The 27,256-nt window shown below is 43.8% G+C and overlaps 1 protein-coding gene across 4 annotated transcripts in view; it reads left to right on the top strand.

The window, feature by feature from the left end:
* The window catches only part of ANKRD13A (ankyrin repeat domain 13A), a 74,711-nt gene extending 48,390 nt beyond the window's left edge, over positions 1-26,321 (top strand). For 2 of the 4 annotated variants that reach the window (XR_011319445.1, XR_011319444.1), the window contains exons 7-17: positions 2,284-2,473; positions 3,530-3,596; positions 3,697-3,778; positions 8,068-8,129; positions 9,766-9,896; positions 13,338-13,495; positions 16,006-16,116; positions 16,217-16,377; positions 23,593-23,660; positions 23,876-25,040; positions 25,266-26,321. Coding sequence is in view for 2 of the 4 variants with exons in the window: in XM_069759244.1 (XP_069615345.1) it covers positions 2,284-2,473; positions 3,530-3,596; positions 3,697-3,778; positions 8,068-8,129; positions 9,766-9,896; positions 13,338-13,495; positions 16,006-16,116; positions 16,217-16,377; positions 23,593-23,660; positions 23,876-24,071 (1,226 nt within the window). In the remaining 2 variants the exon portion in view is untranslated. Of the gene's footprint in view, positions 1-2,283; positions 2,474-3,529; positions 3,597-3,696; positions 3,779-8,067; positions 8,130-9,765; positions 9,897-13,337; positions 13,496-16,005; positions 16,117-16,216; positions 16,378-23,592; positions 23,661-23,875 lie in introns of all 4 variants that reach the window. The other 2 variants (XM_069759244.1, XM_069759236.1) reach the window with 1 other exon arrangement.
* Positions 26,322-27,256: the final 935 nt, after the last annotated feature.

Genomic DNA, 27,256 nt, shown 5'->3' with positions numbered 1-27,256 from the left:
TTAAGACAGCCTTCCTGATCGCCATAACCTCAGCTCGCAGGATAGGGGATATACAGGCACTTTCCAGAGCTCCTCCATACACTGAAATCTTGTCAGACAGAGTAGTCCTTAGACCAGACCCAGCATATCTGCCAAAGGTGGCGACACGGTTCCATAGATCACAGGAGATAGTTTTACCATCCTTTATTCCTAACCCCTCTAATCCTAAAGAGCAGGAGCTTCATACGTTAGACGTCAGGAGATCTCTTCTTCAGTATATTTCAGCTACTGATAATTGGAAGAAGGATGGGGCACTGCTTCTTTCCTTCCAAGGTCCAAAGAAAGGATTTAGAGTATCGAAATATTTACTGGCTAAATGGATTAGGGAAACTATCTCTCTAGCTTATACAGCAGGTGGGGGGCCAGCTCCGCAGAACCTAAAGGCACATTCCACCCGGGCCATGGCGTCATCCTGGGCAGAAAGATCTGGAGTGTCAGTGGAGCAGATATGTAAGGCGGCCACATGGTCATCCCCTTCCACTTTCTTTAAACACTATCGGTTGGATTTGGGGTCCTCCTCTGATCTTTCCTTTGGGTTAAGGGTGCTACAATCTATAGTCCCTCCCTAAGGTAGCTTACATCTCTGTAAATCTCTCGTGTGCTGTCATGGGAGTCCGAATAAAGCATTAAGCTACTTACTGGTAGCGGCATTTTTCGGAGGCCCATGACAGCACCCTTAGTTCCCTCCCTATTCACGTGGGGGTAGCACTTCCTGATATGTATATAGCGTAATATGTAAATCTCACGTATGGTGTCTTATTACAATAATGGGTTATTTTGTTTCAAATGTATATAATGTATATATTGTATATTTGTGTACCACTAACCGCGGCAGTCCTCTCAGGCTCTGAAATACAACTGATGCATGGGGAGAGGTGCCGCCCTTTTGTATCTGTAGGTTTCCTGTTCCTTAAGGGCGGATCCCCTCTCTCTCGTGTGCTGTCATGGGCCTCCGAAAAATGCCGCTACCAGTAAGTAGCTTAATGCTTTCTCTTAAACAATTTTAATGTTTTGTTTTCAACAGCCCTCATGTTGCACTTTCCGTTGCTAGCTAGTTTTTCCTTCTACAGCCTCCATGTTGCACTTTCCATTGCTGGCTGCAGAATGAATTATCTAGGAATAAGTCTGTGAAGTAGTTCTGATGGAGACTCCTGGAAAAGGGACTTTCGGCACATCCATCCGGGAGGTTAAAAATCCTTTAATATTAATCCATTAAAACTAACAAATCCTTGCAGAGATTAAAAAACTAACGTGTTTTTTTGGCTTGGAAATCTCCCTGAATGATAGTATTCATGGATGTGCCGAAATTCCCTTTTCAAGTAGTATGCAGCACCATTAAGATCTGGCACTCACCGGCTCCACACGTTCACCTGGGATGCGTGGTGAGCGCCATACTATGTTACCTTGTTCTGATGGGGTGTTTGTAACTTTATTTTTTTTTTCCTTGAGCCCCTCTTTTATCACTCAACAGGAGAGCTGAGTTTTAATGTCATAATTTGGCCAAGAGAAGCTCAGAAAGAGACAGATAAGTGTTTCAAATTCCCCTGTCAGTACGGCTGGCTGACTCCTTCTTAGTTAACTCTTTTTTTCAGACAGCAATAAGTAATGCAATGTAAACTGCAAATGTTTACTTAACTTTGATTACATTTTTTTTAACCCAAAGTACATGCATTTAAAGGTGTTACATGGGACTTTTTTTTTATTTTGTTTTCTTCATTGGTCTCAAGAACTTACAGGCAGGTAACTAACTAACTTGCTAACAATATGCCTGTTGTGCATGGCTCGGTTCCCCGCCGACTCTGCGGCTTCCTGTCAGCTCGATAGAGCAACTGCTTCTTTTCCGCTCTGCTCTGCCAACTGTGGATGTCACACTGATTAACAGCCAGCACCCTGCTGCAGATAACGTGCACTTCCATAGAGCAGCTCTGCTAAGGTGAAGTAGCTGAATCGCCAGCAGTAGCGGTCTATGATCACTGAGCCAGTGTCAGAAAGTTTACTACCTGCTTGTCGGTAAATTGCCCCATGATAGCCCCTTTAAATGAATGAAGTGTCTATAGCCTCTACAATCTCACCACTTAGTGCCATTTATTGATAAGTTCCTTTTGTAATATAAGCCTTCACAAAAAGCTTTTGAGGTCTGATTTACTCACAGAAGGATATGGCTTCTTTTCATGTTGAGAGCTTTTTAAATCTAATTTCCCAGTTAATGCTGTGAAGAAACAAACAGACTTCCAATGTCCACAGATAACTGGGCAGAGCTGATGGAGATCAACCACGATGACCGGACCGTCACAAAGGAACGCTTTGACATCTCGCAGGAAATCGAGGGCATTACTTTGGATTCGATGCAGCCAGCAGAGAGGGAAGTCAGCAAGAGGCTCACCTCTCCGGTTATTAACACCTCCTTGGACACCACTTCAATTGCATTTGAAAGGTAGTCCAATGTACGGCGGAATGCATCTCTTCACGGAGTCTGGGCAGTATTACTCACCCGGTTTAGTTATCGCTTCCATGATGCTTTTGGCAAATTCCAGGCTCAGAAATCTTATCAAAATATTTGATTCTTTCTATTGATGCAAACACCTTGTGGCCGGGTACTGTTAGGATTAAAATTCTGTTGGTCAGATTCCTCAAGACTAGTGTAGCATACACTCGCGCCACGCCATTCTTGATGGAGTACAGGAGGCTCCAAATTTAAAGGTACATGCCAGTTAATGAATTTAGCGCCTCTGCTGAGTGGCTTTTTGCCACGCCTGAAATGATACTCCAGTCAATGACTGGAGTACCATTTCTGGCCTACAAAACGGCACTTCTGATAAATTTGACAAATGTAACAACTTTTCAGCACTTTTATGCCACTTTTCTGGAATAAAAGCTTTGATGACTCCGATGTATTGTTCATAGTTCTTGACATACTCAAGTGTGCAAGGAATGTACCGTATTTTTTTGGATTATAAGATGCACCGGACTATAAGACGCACCTAGGTTTTAGAGGGAAAATTAGAAAAAAAAATTGAAGTAAAAAAATATGGTCAATTCTGTACTTAATATACCCTATCCTGGCATGCGCGGCCCCCTCATCCCTATTCAGGTATACATGGCTCCCTCATCCCTATCCTGGTATGCATGGCCCCTCATCCCTACCCTGGAATGCATAGTCCCCCTTATGCCCATCTTGGCGGGCATGGCCACCTCGTACCCATCTTGGCGGACATGACCCCCTTGTGCCCATCTTGGCAGCCATGGCCCACTCGTAAAAAAAAAAGGCCAGAGACGCGAGTCTCCGCAAGATAAATCTCATCCAAACAATGTATTGGACACCTGCGTTCAAAAGCCGGCAGTGCTTTGGAGGCAGCGGACATGTGCTATGTCCAAAGCGCTGCCAATTACTGACCGTACACCTTCTCTAAGTAAGAAACCTATATTCTACATCTCAAATAAAACCTTTCTTGCCATAATTATTGCTAATTTTGTAATTCTCTCTTTTCAGAACAAAGACTGGGATCTGGGGCTGGAGAACAGACAAAGTGGAATCGGTGAATGGTTATGAAGCAAAGGTAATGATTGTGTGAATTGCCATCCATATATAATGCTATGGTTATAATCGCATTCTCTTTCCTTGGTCTACTGGTTATGTAATAATTTTCTTTTCATTAGGTTTACTCTGCCAATAATGTAAATGTTGTTACAAAAACACGGACAGAACATTTAACAGAAGAAGAAAAGTCTCGATATAAAGGTAGCAGAATATTTTTTCAATAAATGATAGACAATATATGGCATAATTCCAGCAGTTGAAATAGAATGAAAAAAAAATATATACATATATAGTATATGCTCGAGTATAAGCCGAGAATTTCAGCCCATTTTTTTAGGCTGAAATTGCCTCTCTCAGCTTATACTCGAGTCATACCCAGGGGTCGGCAGGTGAAGGGGAGCGGCAGCTGTGTAATAATACTCACCTGCTCCTGGCGCTGTCCCTGCACGTCCCTGGTTCTCCGGGCGCTGACAGCTTCTTCTTGTATTGAGCGGTCACATAGTACCTCTCATTACAGTAATGAATATGGACCCGACTCCACTCCCATAGGGGTGGAGCAACATATTCTTTACTGTAATGAGCGGTACCATGTGACCGCTCAATACAGGAAGAAGCTGTCAGCGCCCGGAGAACCAGGGACGTGCAGGGACCGCGCCGGGAGCAGGTGAGTATAGCGGGGGCATATTCACTTGTCCCACGTTCCACCGTCGGTGCCGCTCTATGTTCCGCATCCTCTGCAGTGACGCTCGGGTCAGAGGGCGCGATGATGCGATTAGTGCACGCGCCGCCCTCTGCCTGAACAGTCAGTGCAGAAGACGCGGAAGACACAGCGGCGCTCAGCGGTGGAACGGGAAAGGTGAGTAGAGCAAGTGCCCGTGACCTGAGCGACGAGAGGGAAGTATGTGATTTTTTTTTTTTTTTTTTTCTCAGCAACAGCATATGGGGCAAATATCTCTATGGAGCATCTTATGTGGCCATGCACAGCATTATATAGGGCAAATATTTCTATGGAGCATCTTATGGGGTCATAATCAACATTTGTGCAGCATTGTATGGGGCATATTTTAATATGGAGCATTTTATGGGGCCCATCATAAACTGCCATAGAGGTGGAGCCGCATATTCATTACTGTAATGAGCGGTAACGGTGACCGCTCACTACAGGAAGAAAATGCAGCGTCGGGGAACAGACGTGCAGCGACGGCGCCAGGAGCAGGTAAGTATGACGGGGGCAGTGCGCGATATTCACCTGCTCCTCGTTCCACCGTCGGCGCCACTGTGTCTTCCGCAGTGACGCTCAGGTCAGAGGGCGCGGTGACACGATTAGTGCGTGCCGCCCTCTTCCTGAACGTCGGTTCAGAGGATGGGAAGACACAGCGGCAGTCAGCGGTGGAATGGGGAGCAGGTGACTATTGCAAGTGCCAGGGGCCGGAGAGGTGAGTATGTAATTTTTTTATTTTTTTAATCGCAGCAACAGCATATGGGGCAAATATCTGTATGGAGCATCTTATGTGGCCATGTACAGCATTATATGGGGGCAAATATCTGTATGAGGCTTCTGTATGGGGCCATGTGCAGCATGATATGGGGCAAATATCTGTATGGGGCCATGTGCAGCATTATATGGGGGGGAAATATCTGTTTGGAGCATCTTATGTGGCCATGTGCAGCATTATATGGGACAGTTATCTGTATGGAGCTTCTTATGGGGTCATAATCAACATTTGTGGAGCATTATACAGGGCAAATATCTGAATGGAGCATCTTATGGGGCCATGTGCAGCATTATATGGGGGCAAATATTTGAATGGAGCATCTTATGTGGCCATGTGCAGCATTATATGGGGCAAATATCTGTATGGAACATCTTTGAGCATTTTTCATGATCTGGGGTCGGTTGAGGGCTTATTTTTTGCGTGCTGAGCTGGCGTTTTTAATGATACCATTTTGGTGCAGATACGTTCTTTTGATCGCCTGTTATTGCATTTTAATGCAATGTCGCGACGACCAAAAAAACGTAATTCTGGCCTTTTTAATTTTTTTCTCGCTACGCTGTTTAGCGATCAGGTTAATGCTTTTTTTTTATTGATAGATCGGGCGATTCTCAACGCGGCGATACCAAATATGTGTAGGTTTGATTTAAAAAAAAAAATTTTTTATTGATTTATTTTGAATGGAGCGAAAGGGGGGTGATTTAAACTTTAATATTTTTTTTTTATTTTTTTCACATTTTTATTTACTTTTTTTTTTTTTTTACTTTTGCCATGCTTCAATAGCTTCCATAGGAGGCTTGAAGCTGGCACAACTCGATCGCCTCTGCTACATAGCAGCGATCATCAGATCGCTGCTATGCAGCAAAAATGCAGGTGTGCTATGAGCGCCGACCACAGGGTGGCGCTCACAGCTACCGGGGATCAGTAACCATAGAGGTCTCAAGGACCTCTATGGTTACTGTACAGAAGCATCGCTGACCTCCGATCATGTGACGGAGGTCAGCGATGCGCTCATTTCCGGCCGCGCGGCCGGAAGCGCCGGTTAAGTGCCGCTGTCAACGTTTGACAGTGGCATTTAACTAGTTAATAGCGGCGGGTGAATCGCGATTTCACCCGCCGCTATTGCGGGCACATGTCAGCTGTTCAAACAGCTGACATGTCCTGGCTTTGATGCGGGCTCACTGCCGTAGCCCGCATCAAAGCGGGGGTTCTGACCTCGGACGTACTATCTCGTCCGAGGTCAGAAAGGGGTTAAGTTTTCCCAGTTTTTTGTGGCAAAATTAGGAGGGTCGGCTTATACTCGAGTATTTACGGTAACCTACTGATGTCTCAATTAATTTTACTTTTATTGGTACCTATTTTTATTTTTGACACTTACCGGTAGCTGTTGCATTTTCCAGTTGCGTTTTCCCAGTTTTTTGTGGCAAAATTAGGGGTCTTGGTTTGTACTCGAGTATATACGGTATATAATTTTTTTTTTTTTAAACCAGGATCCAGATAATTATGACTGAATGTTATTTTTAAATCTAGACCCCCTTATCGATCTGACATACTGGTATATCAAAAATCAACTCTGTCAGGAGCTGAGCCTGCAATCCCCCCCACCCATCCCTGCAGACGATAGCTGGGTTTATTCAGCCATTATCTGCCTTTAACAGAGCAAAGCCCTGCCCGTGGCTGTTAACGTGTTAAATGCCATTGTAATAGCGCCATTTACAGCATGTGGCCAAAATGCATGATGTTCTTATTGGTTCCCCCATAACGCATTTGTCGGGTGCTGTTGGTTTGATATAACAGCCCTGTGGTCTACTGAAGTCCCTGTTCCTGTCATGACGGTACTCCTATGAAAGCCAGACCATGGCTGGCATTCATAGGTGACCGTGATTTTTGGTATACAGAAGCCCTGTGGTATTGCTGTATATCCACAGGCGATCAGATGATTGCAGGTACAAGTCCCTAAAAAGGACTACAAAATACTCTGAAAAGTTACAAAGATGAATGAGTTTAAATCGCCCTTCCTTTCTTTATTAAAAATAAAAGAAATGTAAAAAGATACACATTTCATCTCAACATCAATGAAAGTCGGATCTATTAAAATATAACCAGTATACGCTATAATGAAGAAAAAAAAATCTAAGCTCCAGTTTTGCGTTTTATTCGGGCAACGCAAGTGAAAAAAAAATGCAAGAGGCGGCATTCAAAGCATCTTATCTACCCCAAAATGGTATCGATAAAAGCGTCGGCTCAGAGCGCATAATAAGAAGCGCCATCAACCTAAACATTTCAAACGTGCTTCTCAAAAACAGTTTTTAACTGAAATTTTTTATTTTCACCAGTGTGGGGAAAAAAATTTTTAATATCATTTTGACTTGGTATTACGGTAATTATACTGACTTGGGGAATTGTATTGCCAGGTAATTTTTACTATATAGTAATCTTGTAAAAACAAGACAATTGTGTTATTACACTTTTTCTTTGTACACAGGTTTTCTGCTTTCCAGTACATAACATGATAAAATGGATTTCATTCAAAAGTACACCACCTCATCCAAATATCATGCCCTCAACTGGCTATGTTGAAAAATTTTTTTAAAAAAATGTTACGTCTATTGGAAGATGGGGAGGAAAAACAGAGAATTGCCTTGTCAGGAAGGTTTTAAAGGGGTTGATCAGGGCTACAAAATTGATGACCAGATCGGTGGGGTTTGACCCCCAACAAACTGGCCAATCAGTTTATAGAAGGGACCATAGCACTTCAGCGATGATGGATTCCCCCTCTCAATAAATGGGACTGAGCTGCCATATTAGTAAACATGTAGGGGCTGTGTACTTGTACACGGCAGGAATTTCCGGAAAGAAGCAGTACGGCAGCATGAAAAGTGGGTGCATTTCTTACTACACCCAGTGCTGTGTGTGTATATGTACGTATTTTGTGCCTGTATAATGTATATTGGACATAATGTGTGTGTTTTTTTGTTTTTCCTTTTGATCATTTAGCGGACAGAAACTTTTTGGAGTCTTTATTGGGGACTGTAGAACACCAGTTTGGAGCACAAGGGGTGAGTGTTGGTGTACTTTATATATTTTCCTGGCTTTTAACTATACAATGATGCTTTTGCCTTGTGTAATATATTATATCTGTATACTCACCATGTCTTCAGCAAATTATTTTGTATCACAAAGAAGAATTTTAAGGCATAGGGGTAATCAAAACTAATTTTTTTTTGTTTTATATACAAACTACTGAGTTTTGTTTTATTAAAAAAATAAAGAGACTCCTCACATTATCTTTTCCCCCAATGACTCCAGTTTTTATTTACATGCGGCCGGCCGGCATGTGAGTGCTGCAGCCAATCTGTGCATACTGCGCTCATCGCTGCTCAGTCATGTAATGCGTCATCTGTCAGCCACTGGTATCTTCAAAGTCAAAGCCCCGATCGGGACTTCTGCACCCATCCAGTGACCTATGTCCTTCGCTCCGCTCCTACAATTCTAAGGTTTGAGAAAGACCCTGTGGGTCGAAACGTTACCTACCTTGAAACACTGCGGTGCTACCTTTAAGTTTGGTGTTTGTAAATAAAGAAAACCACAATTTTTTGAGACAAAAATCAAACCTCCGATAATCTTTATTTGAGTGCGACTGTTGTTGTATGAACAACAGCCACTGATTGGCTGCAGCATTCACATGCCGGCCGGATGTAAATAAAGACTGGAGTCACCGCTGGAGGGTCTGCATTAGATCATTGGGTTGGAGGGTGTAAAAATGTTATCATTTGGATATCCTCTTGTGAAGCAGTCTTGGCTGGACAGCATCCTCTGTTTTTGATTTCCCATCTCCAGTTGGGTATTTTTGCCTGAGACTTTCTTTGATAGCCGGAGTGTTTTATCTTTAAAATGAAATGATCACTTTAGCAATTTAGTGCGTTGTCTTTGGAACTTTCTTGGGCTAACGAAATAATTTGATTTCTCGATGGTGCAGTTTCAAGTAGCAGGACCATGTATTGTACATGGCATGTGGTCCTAAATAGATTAAAGTCTTGTTCTGGAAGCTTTGGCTGCTTTTCTTGGGGTCCATTTGCATGGACCAAACATCTGCATGATACGACCGCCGATCATTATGCTTTTACCAATCGGCGGTTGTTTAATAGCCTGTTTACAGAGACAGACCAAAGTAAACAATGCACACTAAGCGATCTGATAGATTGCTCAGTGCACATAGGCTGACATGGTTCTCGGCAACGTGGGAGCGGTTAACACGATTAGCCACCGAGAGCTTTGTAACTATAGAGGAGCCTGTCCAAATATTAATGTTACATGTGAAGGATCCCATTACTCATGGATGGTCACTCTGCTCCTGCTGTGATTATTAATCTTCAGGTTTTTTTGGTTTACTTCTCTTGTTATAATAAATTTAGCTTATGGACCAGGAAAGAATCTTTACAGGTGCGTGGGGTGGAGGGGAGTAAAGGGTTTTATGTACAATACTTGAGACGCAGGGGGTCATATGAGAAGAATGATGGGAATATTCTAGTCATGGCAAACACCGCCTTTAATACAAGTATGGCCTCAAGGGTAAAAAAGGATAGCCCAAATAAAAGAAGTTCTGCAGTCTTGTATGCACTGACTGCTCAGGAGCTCATTTGTTTTGTCTCCTGTATACCTTTATAATGTGCTTGCATTGTTGCTATCTTTCAGGATCTTACCACAGAGTTTGCAACCGCCAACAATCCGACAGCTATCACTCCAGAGGAATACTTCAACCCTGATTTTGACCTTAAAAACCGGGACATTGGAAGGCCTAAGGATCTGGCCATAAGGACCCAGAAGTGAGTAGGCGTGAATGAAGATTTGCATTCTTTCTGTTTGAGCTCCTTCTCACGACTGTATTTTCTGCCCGATTGCTGTTTATGGAAAACAGACCACATGTGGACCAATGTTATATAATAGGGCAGTGTAGATGAGTGATTTTTTTTTTCTTCTTGCTTTCCCTGACCAAATCTGCGTTTGAAAAAATCACAGCATGCACTAGTTTCTCCCATAAATTGGAGGAGACTCACCTATTCAAGTCTATTGGTACCAAAAAATTGGATGCCGTACAGAGAAACCGTACAGTATCCATTTTTTTTTTTTTTTTACAAATGCATTTCAATTCTGTAGCATAGGGAACTCTAAATGATTGTGCAAGTGGCTAAAAGCTGCTGTAAAAAAATGATTGCATACAGACTTCACACTAAGTGAAAAAAATAATCATACACTTTTTCTGGAGGAAACTGAACTTTTTTTTTCTTTTCTACTCTTGTGTGAACCTACTCTCATAGTGATGATGTTTCACAATGTTAGAATCTGCATGTATTTGTCTCTATTGTAAATTTAGACATAATGCTTCATACAAGGATATTTATAGTGACTAAGGCATGTCTTACTGCTAATATACTTGTGTGTGTGTGTGTATACACACATCTACAGTCATGGCCGAAAGTGTTGGCACCTTTGAAATTGTTTAGGAAAACCAAGTGTTTCTCCTAGAAAATTATTGCAATTACACATGTTCCAATACACCCAAAGGAAATAAATACTGAGAGAGGCAAATTGGGCATCCTTTCAGACAAAACCTCTAAAATGAGCCAGACAAATTGTTGGCACTTTTGCAAAATTGTGGTTAAACAACTTCGTTTCAAGGATGTGATGCTTGTTCAAACTCTCCTGTAACAAGGAACAGGTGTGGGCAATATGAAAATAACACTTGAAAACCAATAAAAAGGGTATAAGGCTACTTTGACACATCAGGTTTTCACCTTCAAGCTCAGTCGGCGAATTTTGAAAAAAAACGGATCCGGCAAAATCCTTTTTTTTTTTTTCTTTTTCTCATAGACTTGTATTAGCGCCGTATTGGCCTCACGTTTAGTCCGTTTTTTTGCCGGATCCCGCGAAAAATTGGTTTTCCGGCGTCTGGGAATAAATGTACACAGTAACAAATGACGGAATCCGGTGATGGATTCTGTTTTTTTTTTTTTGTTTGTTTTGTTTTTTTAACTGAGCATGCTCCAGTTTTTTGGGAATCCAATTAGCTGGATAAGCTAGTCTGATCTGTCGCATCAGTTTTTCACAATCTGCGACGGATCCATTTTTTCAGATTTCGCTGGATTGTGCCTGACTGCAAAAAACTGATGTGTGAAAGTAGACTAAAGGTATTGTCACACTGAAACGACGCTGCAGAGATACAACAACGATGTCGATCGCTGCAGCGTCGCTGTTAGGTCGCTGGAGAGCTGTCACACAGACAGCTCTCCAGCGACCAACGATCCCGAAGTCCCCTGGTAACCAGGGTAAACATCGGGTTACTAAGCGCAGGGGCCGCGCTTAGTAACCCGATGTTTACCCTGGTTACCAGCGTAAACGTAAAGAAACAAACACTACATACTTACATTCCGCTGTCTGTCCTCCGGCGCTGTGCTTTCCTCTGCACTGTCAGCGCCGGTCAGCCGTAAAGCAGAGCGGTGACGTCACCGCTGTGCTTTCCGGCTGGCCGGCGCTCACAGCCAGTGCAGAGAAGCACAGCGCCGGAGGACAGACAGCGGAATGTAAGTATGTAGTGTTTGTTTTTTTACATTTACGCTGGTAACCAGGGTAAACATCGGGTTACTAAGCGCGGCCCTGCGCTTAGTAACCCGATGTTTACCCTGGTTACCAGTGAATACATCGCTGAATCGGCGTCACACACGCCGATTCAGCGATGTCAGCGGGAGATCCAGCAACGAAATAAAGTTTCAAACGATCTGCTACGACGTACGATTCTCAGCGGGGTCCCTGATCGCAGTAGCGTGTCAGACACAGCGAGATCGTAACGATATCGCTGGAACATCACAGATCGTGCCGTCCTAGCGATCAAAGTGCCACTGTGTGACGGTACCCTAAGTTGGCTCAATATTTGCATTGTGTGTCAGTGTGTGCCACACTAACCATGGAGAACAGAAAAAGAAGAGAACTGTCTGAGGACTTGAGAATCAAAATTGTTGAAAAATTATAAAAAAAATCTGTTACAAGTCCATATCCAGAGATCTTGATGTTTGTTAGGCCACAGTGCACAACATAATCAAAAAGTTTACATTCCACTGTAGCTAATATCCCTGAATGTGACAAATTGATGAAATCTTCCAATGTAATCAAGTTCCAAAGAATTTCAAGCTGTCCTGCAAGCTCAGGGTGCATCATTGTCAGCGCAAACTATCCGTCCACATTTGAATGAAATGAAACACTATGGCAGGAGAACAAAGAGGGACCCCATTGCTGACAGACCTAAAAAAAAAAAAACTAGACTGCTCTTTTTGCCAAAGTGTACCCAAGTCCAAATCATTTTGTGAAAGAGTCTTGAGGACAGATGAAACCAAGATAGAGCTTTTTCGTAAAGCGCATCATTCTAATTTTACTGAAAACGGAATGAGGCCCACAAAGAAAAGAACAGTTAAATATTGGAGGTTCAAAGATGTTTAGGGATTGTTTTGCTGCCTCTGGAATTGGGTGCCTTGACTATGTGCAAGACATCATGAAATCTGAACATTTTGGGTTGCCATGTAGTGCCCAGTGTCAAAAAGTTGGGTTTGCAGCATGGGTCTTCCGGCAGGACAATGACCCCAAACATATTTCAAGAAGCACCCAGAAATGGATGGAAACAAAGCGCTGGAGAGTTCTGAAGTGGCCAGCAATGAGTTAGGATCTAAATCCCATTGAACACTTTGGAGAGATCCTCGAATTGCTGTTGGGTGAAGGCACACTTCAAATATGATAGACCTGAAGTACGGTAGTTTGGGAAAAAATGAGTGGTCCCAAATTCCAATTGAAAGGTGCGAGATGCTTGTTGATTGCTATAGGAAGCGATTAAAGGGACTCTGTCACCTGAATTTGGAGGGAACAATTTTCAGCCATAGGGGCGGGGTTTTCTGGTGTTTGATTCACCCTTTCCTTACCCGCTGGCTGTATGCTGGCTGCAATATTGGATTGAAGTTCATTCTCTGTCCTCCGTAGTACATGCCTGCACGAGGCAATCTTGGGGGGGGGGGAGGTTTGGTTGGTGAAACTGTCCAATTTGTTTTTTTATTTCTTTAGTTCCAATACACACAAAGGAAATAAACGTGTATATCAAGACATGTATAACAATAATTGGAAGATTTCCTGGAACAATTTTCAAGGGTGCCAACACTTTTGGCCATGACTGTATATAAAATTGATTCTCAGTATATTCAGTATAAAACCTGTGACTTTATTAACAGATTTAAAGGCACTCTATGGATGTGCGAAGATTTCCCTCTCTCGCTAGTTGAGCAAGTCACTCCCATCATTGACCTAATGGCCAGGACAAGTTCTCACTTTGCTCATCTGCGGGACTTTATAACACTACAATTCCCTCCTGGCTTTCCAGTAAAAATAGGTGCGAATTTATGTACTACATGTAATGTTGGTAAACTGAAATCATTGTATAAGGAAAAGTTCTGCATCCTAATATACTTTTCTCTAATTCTACACCATTTTCTAGATTTATAGGTTGGTGATAAGTGTAAATATTCCTGTTTCCACTTCTAAAAACACATAAATGCCACTTCTAACATCAGAGCGTTTGGTACAATTGTTATCCAACATAGGCAGTCATCTGTGCGTTCAATTTATCATCCAGATATCCAGTCTCTTTCCATTATTAGTATTTTAAAATGGATTTGTCACTGTTCTGATGCTGCAGTTGTTAAATAGATTGCAAAATTTCTCTATAGGTAGAACAAACGGCAGAAATTTAAGAAACAAAACTCACTATGGTCACCTTCTGTAATCCTTTGGATCCAACTTGGGCCGTTTTACTTGTGCAGCAGGACCAAAAGCCATGACTTCCCATTCTCTTTTTGCTTAACCACTGAGACCTGTGATTGCCTGCAGTGGTCAGGTGACTTGAGACATGTCCAATAACGCAGACCACCAGAGCAGCCTGCGCTCGATCCATGGGTATCAAAACGTGGATATGCCTGATTTTATTGCTTTCAATATTTCACTGTAATTTATAACCTTTCTTTAAGATTCGGACAACCCTTTAACCCCTTTTGCCATCGGGCGTACTATTCCGTGCATGTGACCTGGGCCCTAATTCTCATGGACTGAACAGTACGTAACATGCGATCAGCCACGCTCACGGCCGGGTGTCAACTGATTTATCACAGCTGACACCCAGTAGTAAGTGCCATGAGCGGTCACGGACCCTTCCCGGCACTTTAACCCCTGTAACACTGCGATCAAACAAGATCGCAGCGTTCCGGTGGCATAGATGAGCTTCGCGCAGGGATGGGGCTCCCTGCGTGCTTAACTCGGACCCTCAGAACAATGCGATGTGATTGCGTTGTTCTGAGGTTCTTCCTGCCTGCAGACCCCCGGATCCAAGGTGACCGCAGGGTCTTTTCGGGTCCTGCAGGGACTACTATATAATTGTCTAAGGGTCACTTCCGTCTTTCTGTCTGTCCTTCTGTCTGTCACGGATATTCATTGGTCGCGGCCTCTGTCATGGAATCCAAGTCGCTGATTGGTCGAGGCAAAACTCCCACAACCATTGCCACGACCATTCAGCAACGGGCGCAGTCCGGCGGCAACATGGCCGCTCCATACTCCCCTCCAGTCAGAGCTCACGCATTGTTAATGGCAGCGCTAATGGACCGCGTTATGCCGCGGTGTAACGCACTCCATTAACGCTGCTATTAACCCTGTGTGACCAACTTTTTTTACTATTGATGCTGCCTATGCAGCCTCAATCGTAAAAAGATCTAATGTTAAAAATAATAAAAATAACAAAAAATCATCATATACTCACATTACGGCGCCTTTCCCGCTCCTCGCGACGCTACGGTGACTAGTCCATGCAAGCGGCAGGTTCTGGTGGCAAAGATGGTATGCAATAAGGACCTGCCATGACGTCACGATCATGTGACCGTGACGTCATCACAGGGCCTGCGAGAAAGACCTGCCATGACGTCACGGTCATGTGACCGCGACGTCATCACAGGTCCTGCGCCCATACCAACCCTGGGACCGGAAGCTGCCGGGTGCACTGCACGCAGGGCCAGGACTTCAACGGAGGGTGAGTATATGTTTGTTTTTTATTTTAAGTCTGTATACTACATGGCTCTGTGCTGTATACTCCGTCGCTGGGCAATATAGTACGTGGCTGGGCAATGTAGTACGTGGCTGGGCAATGTAGTACGTGGCTGGGCAATGTAGTACGTGGCTGGGCAATGTAGTACGTGGCTGGGCAATGTAGTACGTGGCTGGGCAATATAGTACGATCATCTCCACCTCCACATGCAGACCCTTTCTCAGGACATTATTTCATGCCCTTATACAGGAAGGGGTTAATCTAGAATTCACTAAAATAGGGGGGGAAAATTCTGGTCCTGAAGATTTACGATGGCAATTTAGGGCAGCAAAATCCATGTTTGAGGTAAACTGTCCATAAACTGTTGAGCTTGTCTGATAATCCTATAGAAACACACTATTCGGGGTATTTAGCAGTTATGAGAACAGCGCTGCCATCTCCGTTGAGTGGCTGTAGCTTGTCTATAGAAGCTGGTACATCACTGGCAGTTGACCACATTTAAGACCACTAATGCACAGCAATTCCTGTTGCTCCCTGATTACCGTACCTTTTTAGAGCTCCTGCTCACTTGCAGCTCTTGTTTCTGAAATAATATAAGTGTTTTGAAAAACCCTATTTATGTGTATTTGGTATGGAATCTGAGTATGTTCAATAAATGTCCCATTTACAATGTTATGTGGTGAAATGCTTGTGTAGATTACAAAGAACCGGTCGAATCCCAAAATGGTAAATATACCTGCAGATAGCTCCTATATGTGTGGTGTTTCTGGATTTGACAGGTTCCTTTTTAAAGTCATTGTTTCTTCCTTCAGAAATCCCATTATTTCATGTGCTTAATGCAAGAATTACATTCGGGAATGTGAACACCTGCTCCACGGCAGAAGAGAGTTCTCCAAGTACTCCGAGTGGAACGCCAGATGAAGGTTCACAGCTGATAACTTTCTACATACTGTACATTATATTTTCTTTTTCTGATATTTTGGTCCTGCTTCATATATCTTTCCTACTCTTCTTTCTTTTTAGCCACTGCTGCTCCAAAATTTGAAGTAGATCAATCTGTCTTTGTGATTCCACCGTCCTACCATATTCAGGAAAATGGAAGGAGCCTTCATATTCGTGATGAAGATGATGAAATCATGCAGTTTGCTATTCAGCAGAGTCTTCTAGAGTCCAGTGGAAATCAGGTCAGCTTTACATGTTCATCCAGTGGAAATATTGAGCAAATCGATTCTAGGTGAATTGAGTTTGCCTCCTATTACACAAAAAGAAAGTCAAATTGACCATATTTGCTTCACGTAAAAAGGCAGCTGACTGCCATTTTGCCGGATGCAAAAGGACCAGGAAGAGAAAGTTTAAAAAAAAAAAAAAATCCCTCCCATCAAAGTTTTTATCCTCTTGGTATTTTGCAGTCATCACATTATATAGCACTGTGTACTTACAATTGCTCATTCCTCTATCGCCTCATTGGGGGACACAGGAAACCATGGGTGTATGCTGCTGCCACTAGGAGGCTGACACTATGCAAATAAAAAAGTTAGCTCCTCCTCTGCAGTGTACACCCTACCGACAGGAAGTAGGATATTCAGTTTAGCTTAGTGTCAGTAGGAGGTGGACACGGGTCTTTCATTAGACCCTTATCTACCTCAATGTGCGTCGTTTTCTTTCAGGTTTTCCGGAAGGGATACAGGGTGAACAGTCACACCTGTACTCCCACAAAGCGGACTATGTGTACGGCGTGTACTGCCACCCCGTATCCTCATAGATCCCTCTCCAGGACCAAGAGCCTAGCACACAAGCGTGCTCAGAAGTCCGGTCCTGGCTCCGTCCCCCACCCACTCGCCCACCAGAGCCTGTCGGTTGGAGGTGACGAGGACGTCCATCATCGGCTCCATGGACGTCTCATTCCCCTCAGGTTAGTAACTGCGTGGGATGTTTAGGTGAGTATTTTCCCCTCCCATTCCCAGATCACTCGCAGTGTGGGGGAGAAGATGTCCCTTTGGAAATGCACGATTTTTACCTTTATTTTTATGAGGGGTCCCAGTGCCAGCCACACGGGCAGAATCTCTTCGCACGGCGGCCTTTCAGGCCACGCTCCCTCCTAGCTGCAGAAGGCTAGGGATGCTGGACCTGTCTCCTCCTTCGGCGGCCGCAGTGCTCTCCCTGCAGCCGCACTGCTCGGCAGCCGCGAGGTCTTCCTGACAGGCTGCCGCGCCACTTCCCCTGCGCCCACACTACTCGGCGGCTGCAGTGCGTCCTGTGTCTGCGCGGCGGCCTTGGCAGGCTGCCGCGCTGCTTAGTCCCTGCGGCTCACTGCTCCGGCGCCGCGGTTCTCTTTTCCGGCGGCGCCGGCCCCTAATTTAGGTCCCGGCTTCGGCCGGGGCCTACATCCGGTGCCGCGACTCTGCCACTTCCGGTTTGTTCGGGCGGGCTTTTCTCCCGCCCGACAACCTTCTCCCCGCATTCTCCGCCCACCGGCGCCATCTTGGTGCTCCCACTACAGGCGGTTTGCTCTGTCCCCATTTCTATACAGAGCGGCTAGCTCCGCCCACTACTCCCAGCCGCCCCATTCGGCCAGGGATCACAGCTATTGTGCTGGGGAGCGTTCTCCTCCGGACCCGGTGGCTGTTCGCGCCAAGGCCCCCCCCTCCTCCCCCTTTTGATCTACGTGCTGGTCCTTTCCAACCAGTGTGTTCTGCACCGGCCGGGTTCCCGCCTCCATCTTCATGCTGGTGCCCTGGACCTGTGTCCTAATACTTGTCACAGTTAACAACCTTGGAGCAGACTACAGGATACTACACCTGCTGTGAGTAGCGCTGCTTAGCTGTTTGGCCCTCCTCTCTGCATCTCTCCTGTTCCCCTAACCTTCTGGCATTCCTTAGTAGGTATGCTTACCATGCCTAATCCTATAGGAGGGTGTTCTCGTCCTCCTTTCATGCAAGCCGGTCACTGGTGTAATTATATTCTATAACCGTGCAGACCCGTGCAGCCACTGGCGTAATGCAGTCACTGGTGTAATACGTAATAGTACTCTAAAGCAGTCAATGGTATATCAGTACTCTAGACCCATGCAGTCACCGGCGTAATGTGTAATAGTCCTCTGGAGCCGCGCAATCATTGGCGTAGTAGCTCTCTAGAGCCGTCACTGGCATAGTAGTACTAAAGCCGTGCAGTCTCTGGTGTAATAAGTGCCCTAGAGCCGTGCAGTTACCAGCGGGGTTTGGTAGTATGCCCCACGCTGCCGTCATCTGTGCCACGGTCCGCCCCTCACCCTCCACAGGGAGATGGACCATTATAAAGCCTGCCATATGGCGTTCTCTTCATAGAGGTTTCAGTTGCACATTTCTCCTTGGAGTCTCTGCTGTTGTGATTTCTGCTATTGCGGACCTGTGCCTTGATTTTCAACGGTGGGAGCCTCAGCTATTTCTCTACACACAGCGATGCTAGAGCCCTGGCATATCAAACGCTTCCATTTCTCCTGCTCACAGGCACCCGCCCTCCATCTTCCTGCAGCCCCTCCGGATGCAACCATTACACTGCTCTAAGCAGAGAGAGGAGCTGCTCCTACCCACTGCACGACTGCAGTGTTCAGACCTGACTTCCAGCTGGTTAAGAGTCCGTATTTCCCAGCAATGTCTGCTGTGGCTCAGTGGATAAAGAATCTGACCACAGATCGCAGGCGCAAAGGTTTGAACTCAGGTGCACAACAGAGAGTAGTGTTTTGGCTCTCTGTTGACAAGCCTACTATTCTACCTTCAGGAGAATGAGCATGGCAGGACATACTTCAAGACAGACTCCGTGCTGCGGCTTACTACACGGAAGCTGTTATTCTGCATAAGGCCGTCAGGTATCATGACCTAGACCGCAACACAGAATCAACTCTCGCCTATACCCTTCTCCAGGGTTCTCCCGTACTCTATCTGCCATAGTCGCAGGATACCAGGAGCCGATCGCAGCAGTACTTCCTCTGCCATAGTCGCAGGATACTGAGCCAATCGCAGCAGTACTCTATCTGCCATAGTCGCAGAATACCGAGAGCCGATCGCAGCCGTACGCTATCTGCCATAGTCGCAGGATACCGGGAGCCGATCGCAGCAGTACTTTATCCGCCATCCAGGTTTCACACGCACCACCTTCCAGGTAGAGTATGTTATTTGAAACGGATCAGTCGTGTCTTGGATTAACCACCGCAGTGGTTCCAGCGTTCTGTACTGTATTCAGGTAAGTCAGGTGCACTCCCCTACTCCTCCCGTCGATTGCAGCAGTGCTATCCGCTATCCAGGTTTTAGATGTCATCTTCCAGACACATTGTCAATACCTGCCGTCGTCCCAGTGGATTAGACGTGCCCGAGATCGATTGCTGCATTGGTCCTGCTCTTTTGATCTAGAGTCAGGTATGTCAGAAACGCCCTCTATCACTCTCTTAAGGGTCTTTTGCAGCATCTGCCTAGGCTCCCCTTTAGTCACCACTCAGAGAGAGGTGCCCGGTATTTATCACTTCTGGTTGGGTGCCGCCGCAGTTACAATCCGCATTCAGGTGAGTCAGAGGCGCAACTTTTATTGTGTGCTTCACGTTCAATAACGTCTGTGGTCTATTAGCAGCTAAACAGAACATCTACCACGTACCTCAAGGCGGATCTCGGTGCCACAGGATGGACCTCAGTGGCAGCATAAGTGGCCAGTCCACTTTCAGGTAGGTCGGACTCGCCGGTGTCAGGTACCGACTGGTTGCAGTTTTTCTTCAGCCACGCACTGGGCCTTAATTGCGTGTTGCTCCCCAGGGACCTTTTCTCTCCATTCGGTTATTCGGGCCTACCACCAACTATCCAGTAGGTCAGTTTACAGTGCTGTCCTAGATCTATCTGCACTATCCAGTGCGTTACTCCTATCATATAGGATTTACAGTATTATACGTTCTGGATGTCTTTTATGGAGTCAAAGCCCATATAATACCTTGACCCAGGATTGTTAACGGCACTATCCTAGGGGCCTTTGAACTACCTCAATACAGAGCTTCCTATTTATGTGTCTGTACTTAACTCTTTTTTCTTACAGACACTGGATTCAACCCCGAGCAGCTCCAGGATTTTATTTCCGACTGTGGCAGGAACAGGTTCTTCCACCTCGGATAGGAATTGGATCTTACTCCATGCAAGCATCGTCCAGTGTACAAGTCTGCTATACGCCTGGATCCAATGATGGGTTTTTGTGATAATACGTGCCTTCCTTCAGCAGGATTCGTATCCCTTTCACTGTTCTCCTCGTTTGTGTGTATCTTATACTTACGTAAGTAGATCCACACACTTCCATCCTCTCCCCGTTCCAGAGGGTCCGGGACGGATAGGGTCACTCATGTCGTTGTAGGTAAGGATCTTCCTTTTGGCAGTCAAGTTTTGTTTTGTTTTTTTTTTTTTTCTGGGGCCTATGTACTCCTTCTAGGGCCAACCTGCCATGGAATTGACATACTCCAGGTTTTCCATGGACTCTCCTCCCTTGACTGCTCATGTCCGATTGTGCCTATCAATGCCCATCTTGTCATGCTTTCTAGCAGGTTCCCAGTACCCTACTCTCAAGTCTTTTCTTGTCATTTCAATGTAATGGTCTTTTCTGGGTTTTCTCTTGGAATCCTTAGTTCAACAGTTCCAAAGAGGGAAGCGTCTCGGTTTTCCTATATTCCCTCTCTCCTGAGCTTACTGCGAACTGGACCTCTTCTCCGTCTCTGGACCTTTCAGTTTCCAGCTTTTCCACCGATACAGTCCTCCTCTCCAACAGAGAACATCCCTCAAGGATACCAACGACGGACTAATAGTCCATGGCAAGGTCGACCATTGAAGTGTCCGCCGCTACATTGTACCCTACCTTTGTCTCCACCTAGACAGCAAGGTTTATAGATGCATGGGCTAAGCTGCTCCATCAGGGCACCCTTCATGGAGTCCGATCGGAGAAAATCGCTGTCCTTGTGGACTAATTTATTCCTGCAGGAAGTACATGGTATCCGTCCCCGCGGATGCAGGTGCTGCTTGGACCTCTAGCTATAGGGTGCCCTTCCGAAGGATCTTTTTGTTTAAGGCGTGACAGGACTTATCCTCTAGGAAGTCCCTCACAGCTTGCCTTCCGAGGGTTTCCGTCAGTTTGTCTCCAACTTGAACCAATAATTAAGGGGGTCATCGGAGGGACAGGGTCCTCCTTGGACCGCGTGTGCTTTCCTTTATTTTATGGAAGCCTTTATCCAGGTCTTCCTTTTTTCTTCAAGACATCGGACACTCCTGCATTTTTGCGAGGGGCGAGTACTTTTTCGTTTTATACCTTCTTTTTAGGCTCTCAACCACTTCCAGAGTCTGTGGCAGCAGTTTTGTACATTCTGTGGATCACAGGTTCAGTACTCTGCCCTTACCTTGCCGAGGTTCTCCATGGTTCTGTTCATCATTCTTGATTCCCTTCCCTTCGTCCTGCTCGGACTCATCCTTTGTAGCGTTCTCTCATCACACTACCGGTCAGGGCGAGGTACGTCTACTCAGCTAAGGCCCCGTTTTCAGTATAGGGCTCGGCGTAGAGAGGCCCTCCGGCCTCCAAATCGACGTATGCCCGCAAAATCCGGTCAGCAATGTTTAGATTTACCAGGTCAGAGCAGTGCTCCTCTTTCCAGTTTTTAAGACGCACTCTACCCGGGCAGCGGGCGCCTCCCGGCCGTGCACATATAGGGCCTCTGCCTTGCACATCTACAGACCGATGATCGGTCCTCCACATGTTCGCGAATCTTCCATGCCTAGCTTAGGCGTATGCCGGCTTAGGTAGGAAGACCTTGCAGGCGACGGTGGTGAGTTCCTCTGACCTAGATTGGAGTTGACTGCTGTTCCCGCCCCAGGGACTGCTTTGGGACGTCCCATGGTTTCCTGTGTCCCCCAATGAGGCGATAGAGAAAACAGGATTTTTGGTTGCTTACTGTAAAATCTGTTTCTCGGAGCCTTCATTGTGGGACACAGCACCCTCCCAAGTTGAACAGCTCTGTTTATTGTGTTATACTGTTAACGTTTGAGTTCTTTGAACACTCTGAGTGTTTGAAACTGTTAATCTGTACAGCGCTGCAGAATTTGCTGGCGCTAGATGAATATAGAGTATTATTATTATATTATTATTATTCTTTCTCTTTTACACGTTGCTTCTCCTACTGCTTTCTCACTAACTGAATATCCTACTTCCTGTCGGTAGGGTGTACACTGCAGAGGAGGAGCTAACTTTTTTATTTGCATAGTGTCAGCCTCCTAGTGGCAGCAGCATACACCCATGGTTTCCTGTGTCCCCCAATGAAGGCTCCGAGAAACAGATTTTACGGTAAGCAACCAAAAATCCTGTTTTTGCCTTTCTACCCAGTTAATCCTTCTCCTTTTTTTTTCTATTCACTTTATAACATCACATGAATTAAAAAGTGATTAGCTGAATCCTACTAAGCTCTATGTAGAAACAGGTAGTCACTTATCCCTGCAAGAGTCATTCCCCTCTTCAACACTTGAACCAGCTGCTCCACTCCCCCTTCCTGCCAGGGATTGTGCAGTGATGTGGAATTGTAGTTGTAATGCTGACTCATGTAGTGAAAAGAGACCTCCTGTTTCTATATAGAGCCTAGTAGGTTTGTCATGATGTCATAAACCTAATGGAAAAAGACAATGATTAACTGAGTAGAAAGGCAAATGAGCAATTGTAAGTACACAGTCTATATAATATGATTGCAGTATATTAAGGGGATACAAATTTTGATGGAAGTGCTTCTTTAGGTTCCCACAATGCGGTTTTAGGTGAGCTTTTGATACTGTGTATTTTTGCTTCACTAAATTTCAGAAAAGTAGATGGGATTTACAGAAATCTTATACTCTGTGCTTTATTTTACTCTGTGTAAACCGACCATCGGCGCGTCTTTAATCTCTGCAACCTGTCGATTTTTCTCTTGCTAGTACGTTGAGTTTTATGTTTCGATTTTCCCCATTGAAATGCATTAGATGCGGAAAATCTGCAGGTTAAAACCACATGTAATCCGCACATGACTATATCAATAATGTTTTCTCCAAGGTTCATACCAAGAAGAATGAAAATCACAGAAGCTTTATTTAAAAAAGGTCATTAGTCAAAAACACAATAAAAACATATGTAAAAAAAAAAAGCACTCAGTCGATGAAAAATGCAAGTAACCTAATTTGCCTGTAAAGTACAGAAAATTTGTAGCATCAAAAACTTAAATGCTCATTGTGGGAACGTAGCCTTGAAGTATGGTCAAGATTTGTGAAGACTGCCTTGTTTTAGCTGCCATGGAGGACCAGACTTTTGCTCAACTGTACTTGTAAGCATTGGTTTCTCTAAAACACCATTACTTCATGAAATATATTAATAATCTGTGTTTGTTCTTGTAGCAAATGCCGCCAAGCTTTTCAAATGGAAGTATTTCTACAAATCAGGTGTTTGATGCTCAGTATGAAAGGTAAACTAACAATCGCCTATAAGTTTATATCGTAAAGTCATTTTTATGCAAAAGGATTGTGTTATAGGCCTGGTACTCGCCGTTCCAGCTCTTGGAGAGGACATATATTCTCGTCAGTTTTGTATACACGTGCAGTATCTTATATTTTGCCTGTTGATAAAGGCTCACATTTACAAAAAATATAAGTAAAAAAAAAATGTTTTTATATCCACCAGGGCTCTGCAGGAAAGCATTCTTGCCAACTCTCAAAGTGCCCACTCCAGTCTTAGCAGCCATTCTCAGAGCTTCGACAAAGACTTACAAGTTGCTATGGAACTCTCTGCCAAGGAACAAGAAGAACAGGAAAAAATGCGTCTCCAAGAAGAGGCTGAGCTGGCGGAGATTCTACGTCTCTCGCTTACAGAGAAATAAACTATGAATTACAAAAAATTGAACTGGCTTGGGAACCTCTTATGATACGGGTCTAGCCTTCACTTTTCTAATGCCAGCAGTGAAGATGCCATAAGTGGGGGGCTAAAAGTCACCCACAGACTCTGTATCCACCAAAGAACTGTACATTTTTAATACTTCTGATGTTTATTTTTTTTCTGTTGCAAACCAGGGACTCTGCCTCCTCCTTTTTGATTTCTTTGTAGTCGAACAGGCAGTTTCTAATGAACAACCATAGCTAAAGAGCTAAATTCAGGATGTAAATGGAATAAATTGTTTTACAGGTTTTTCTCTTTTCAGGAAGCAGTACAGCAGAAGTGTCCTTTTTTATTTAAAGTGAATGCAGAGCAGTGTAGACCCCCATGTGGGGGGCACTGGCATGTAAATACTGTATATCCGGTGCGTCATTTTATTGAACTAGAGGTGACCAGAAGTTGCCATCAGTCGCTACCGCATCGTGGATGATTTATAGTGTATTTAAGTGCTGTATAGAAATAAAATTATAGAACAAAACTAATTTGTAACAGTGGATCAAAAACATTTCCAGGTCAGCTCACAGGCTGTATTTAAAGAGAACGGCACGTACACGCAGTCCGATCAGTGGACAGCCATGTATAAAGGAGTAGAATGATGTTAAGGTTTGTAGGAAAAGTTTCAGTTTAATGTTTTTGATTTTTATTTTTTTTTATTGAAATCCCTCGTGTTTGTATGTACATACTAGTCCAGTGGGCGGTCCAAAGAGCGCTTAACAGTTCTCTCTACATGTACAGTCCTACAGGGGAGACTGTCGTCGCAGAGTAGGGACCACCCACTGGACTCGTATACATACAAACACCAAGGCATTCAGTGAATAAAATGTAAGTGTTACGGAAACTTTTCCCACAAAGTCCAATCTGATCTGCTTTATAATAATATCCTGCCTAAAGATCAGAAAACGTTTTCAACATGACGGTTCACTTAATGGGAACCTGTCACCTGAATTTGGCGGGACTGGTTTTCGGTCATAGGGGCGGAGTTTTCGGGTGTTTGATAAACCCTTTCCTTACCCGCTGGCTGCATGCTGGCCGCAATATTGGATTGAAGTTCATTCTCTGTCCTCCGTAGTACACGCCTGCGCAAGGCAATCTTACTCCGCCCATATGACCCAAAACCGGTCCCACCAAATTCAGGTGACAGGTTCCCTTTAAAGAATCTGGGACAATGCAGTCTTTTTTTTTTTTTACCAAACTGATAGATATCACATTTGTCTTCTTTAATGTTGATACATTACTGCTCCCAAAAGGCTCTTCTAACTAATAGATGAATTGGACGACTACAGTTGCCTTTCCCCGTTGACTCTCGTGGTGCTATAGACAAGATGTTTTCATCACAATTTTTTGTAGTTTTAAAAAAATTTCACTAATGTCTTTGATTTTTATTTTTTCTTCTTTAAAAGAATGCAGCTTTCCAAATAGGGCAAAAGCATAAATGAAGTCAAATTATAAAATGAAAAATATCAGTTTATGTGCACAATGTTGTAAATGCGATACGTTCTCTGGACGCTGTTACAGTGCAGTTTCTACTTTGAAGCGACTAATTACATTTATTTATTAATTAGGTTAGATATATATTTCATCCCCAGAAAAGGTCAGCCATGTTGTTACCTGTCAGTCCACATAGGTGTCAGTGGGCACGTGCCTATCGTTGTGTTCCAGCTAAATTATTTCAGTAGGAAACATTTAAAAAATAAAATCCAATTTTGAAAAGATGCTACATAGGATAAAATTAAATTGGGGATTTGTTTATTAACATTCTAAATATTTCCAAGCCTGCCAATAACTGATAAGGGTTTTAATATTGTAAAATAGAATGATTGGAGTTTTTATCTTTAGGACTATTAAATGGCTGCAAGACACACTTTGGTTTCACAAGCCAATTTTGCATTTTTGAAGTTTTTGACCTTGGTGAAAGCTATCACATGTTTCTGAACTATTAGACATTTAGTTTTGTAATAACTTTGCTAGAGCAAAGTTATTGTGGTGTACATACAGTACTGAATGTTACATTCTTGTGACTGCCAGGCCAAAAGAACAAATGTCACATATTTCCACCACTATTTTTACAGACAAATTTTGGTCATTTTTGTATTTTATGACATGTTGATACATGAATCTAAATAATCTTTAATCCATTTTATGTAATATATGATCACTCCATGGCTTAAAAAAATTAAAATATACAATTTCTTCCAAACTCTCTTCTATATTTACTTGCATTTGAATATGTGGTGTGTGTGTATATATGACTTTATTACTGCAGGATTTTGTTTTTTTGAAAGGAACATAACTCGTGTGTTTGCATATATTTTATAGATTAAAAAAAACTAACTATTTACTGCTGATTAGTTCAGCACAGGTATTTATGGCCATAGGTTAGTTTCCTGCGCAGGAAAGAAGCTTTTAGGCCTGCTGTTATCAGAGGAGGAGATGAAATGTCCAGGGCTTCTGTTGTGTTGTATATTGAGTGCACGCTGTATGAATAAAGCAGAACACATAAAACCTTTTTTTTTATTCAATTTTTGTTTGATTTTTTTTTTTCCGAATTTTTTTAATTACCTTTTATTAACAGGGCAAGATTCAGAAGGCGACCATAATCTTCTAATCATTAGAATATGGTCAACAGATTTAGGGTTTTTGGGTGTTGTATAGCGGATCTGTAAGGCTGGTTTCACATTTGCGTTTTGTTTTTTTGCGTTTTTTGCGGTAAAAAACGCATGCGTTTTTCCCCCCCATATTTAACATTTAAAACGCATGCGTTTTTGCATGCGTTTTGACGTGTTTTTGCAACGCATGCGTTTTTATCTCTGCATGCGTTGTGTTGCAGAAATGCAACATGTAGTAATTTTTGCGGCATTTTTTTTTGCCGCAAAACATGCATTTTTTCGCAGCAAAAAAACCTATTGATGTCTATGTAAACGCATGCGTTTTTAAGCACATGCGTTTGTTTGCGTTAAAAACGCATGTGTTTTTATTAAAAAAAAAAAAACAAAAAACACTGATATGCCACCCCCCACCATAAAGGTGATAGAGGGATCCTAACCCTAAAGGGATCCTAACCCTAAAGGGATCCTAACCCTAATCCCTTTAGGGTTAGGATCTCTTTAGGGTTAGGGTTATGATCCCTAACCC

The sequence above is a fragment of the Ranitomeya imitator genome, chromosome 1, assembly GCF_032444005.1.
Source record: "Ranitomeya imitator isolate aRanImi1 chromosome 1, aRanImi1.pri, whole genome shotgun sequence".
Classification (NCBI taxonomy): domain Eukaryota; kingdom Metazoa; phylum Chordata; class Amphibia; order Anura; family Dendrobatidae; genus Ranitomeya; species Ranitomeya imitator.
Note: the sequence above shows the minus strand (reverse complement) of the source record. Positions and strands in the feature narration are given on the sequence as shown.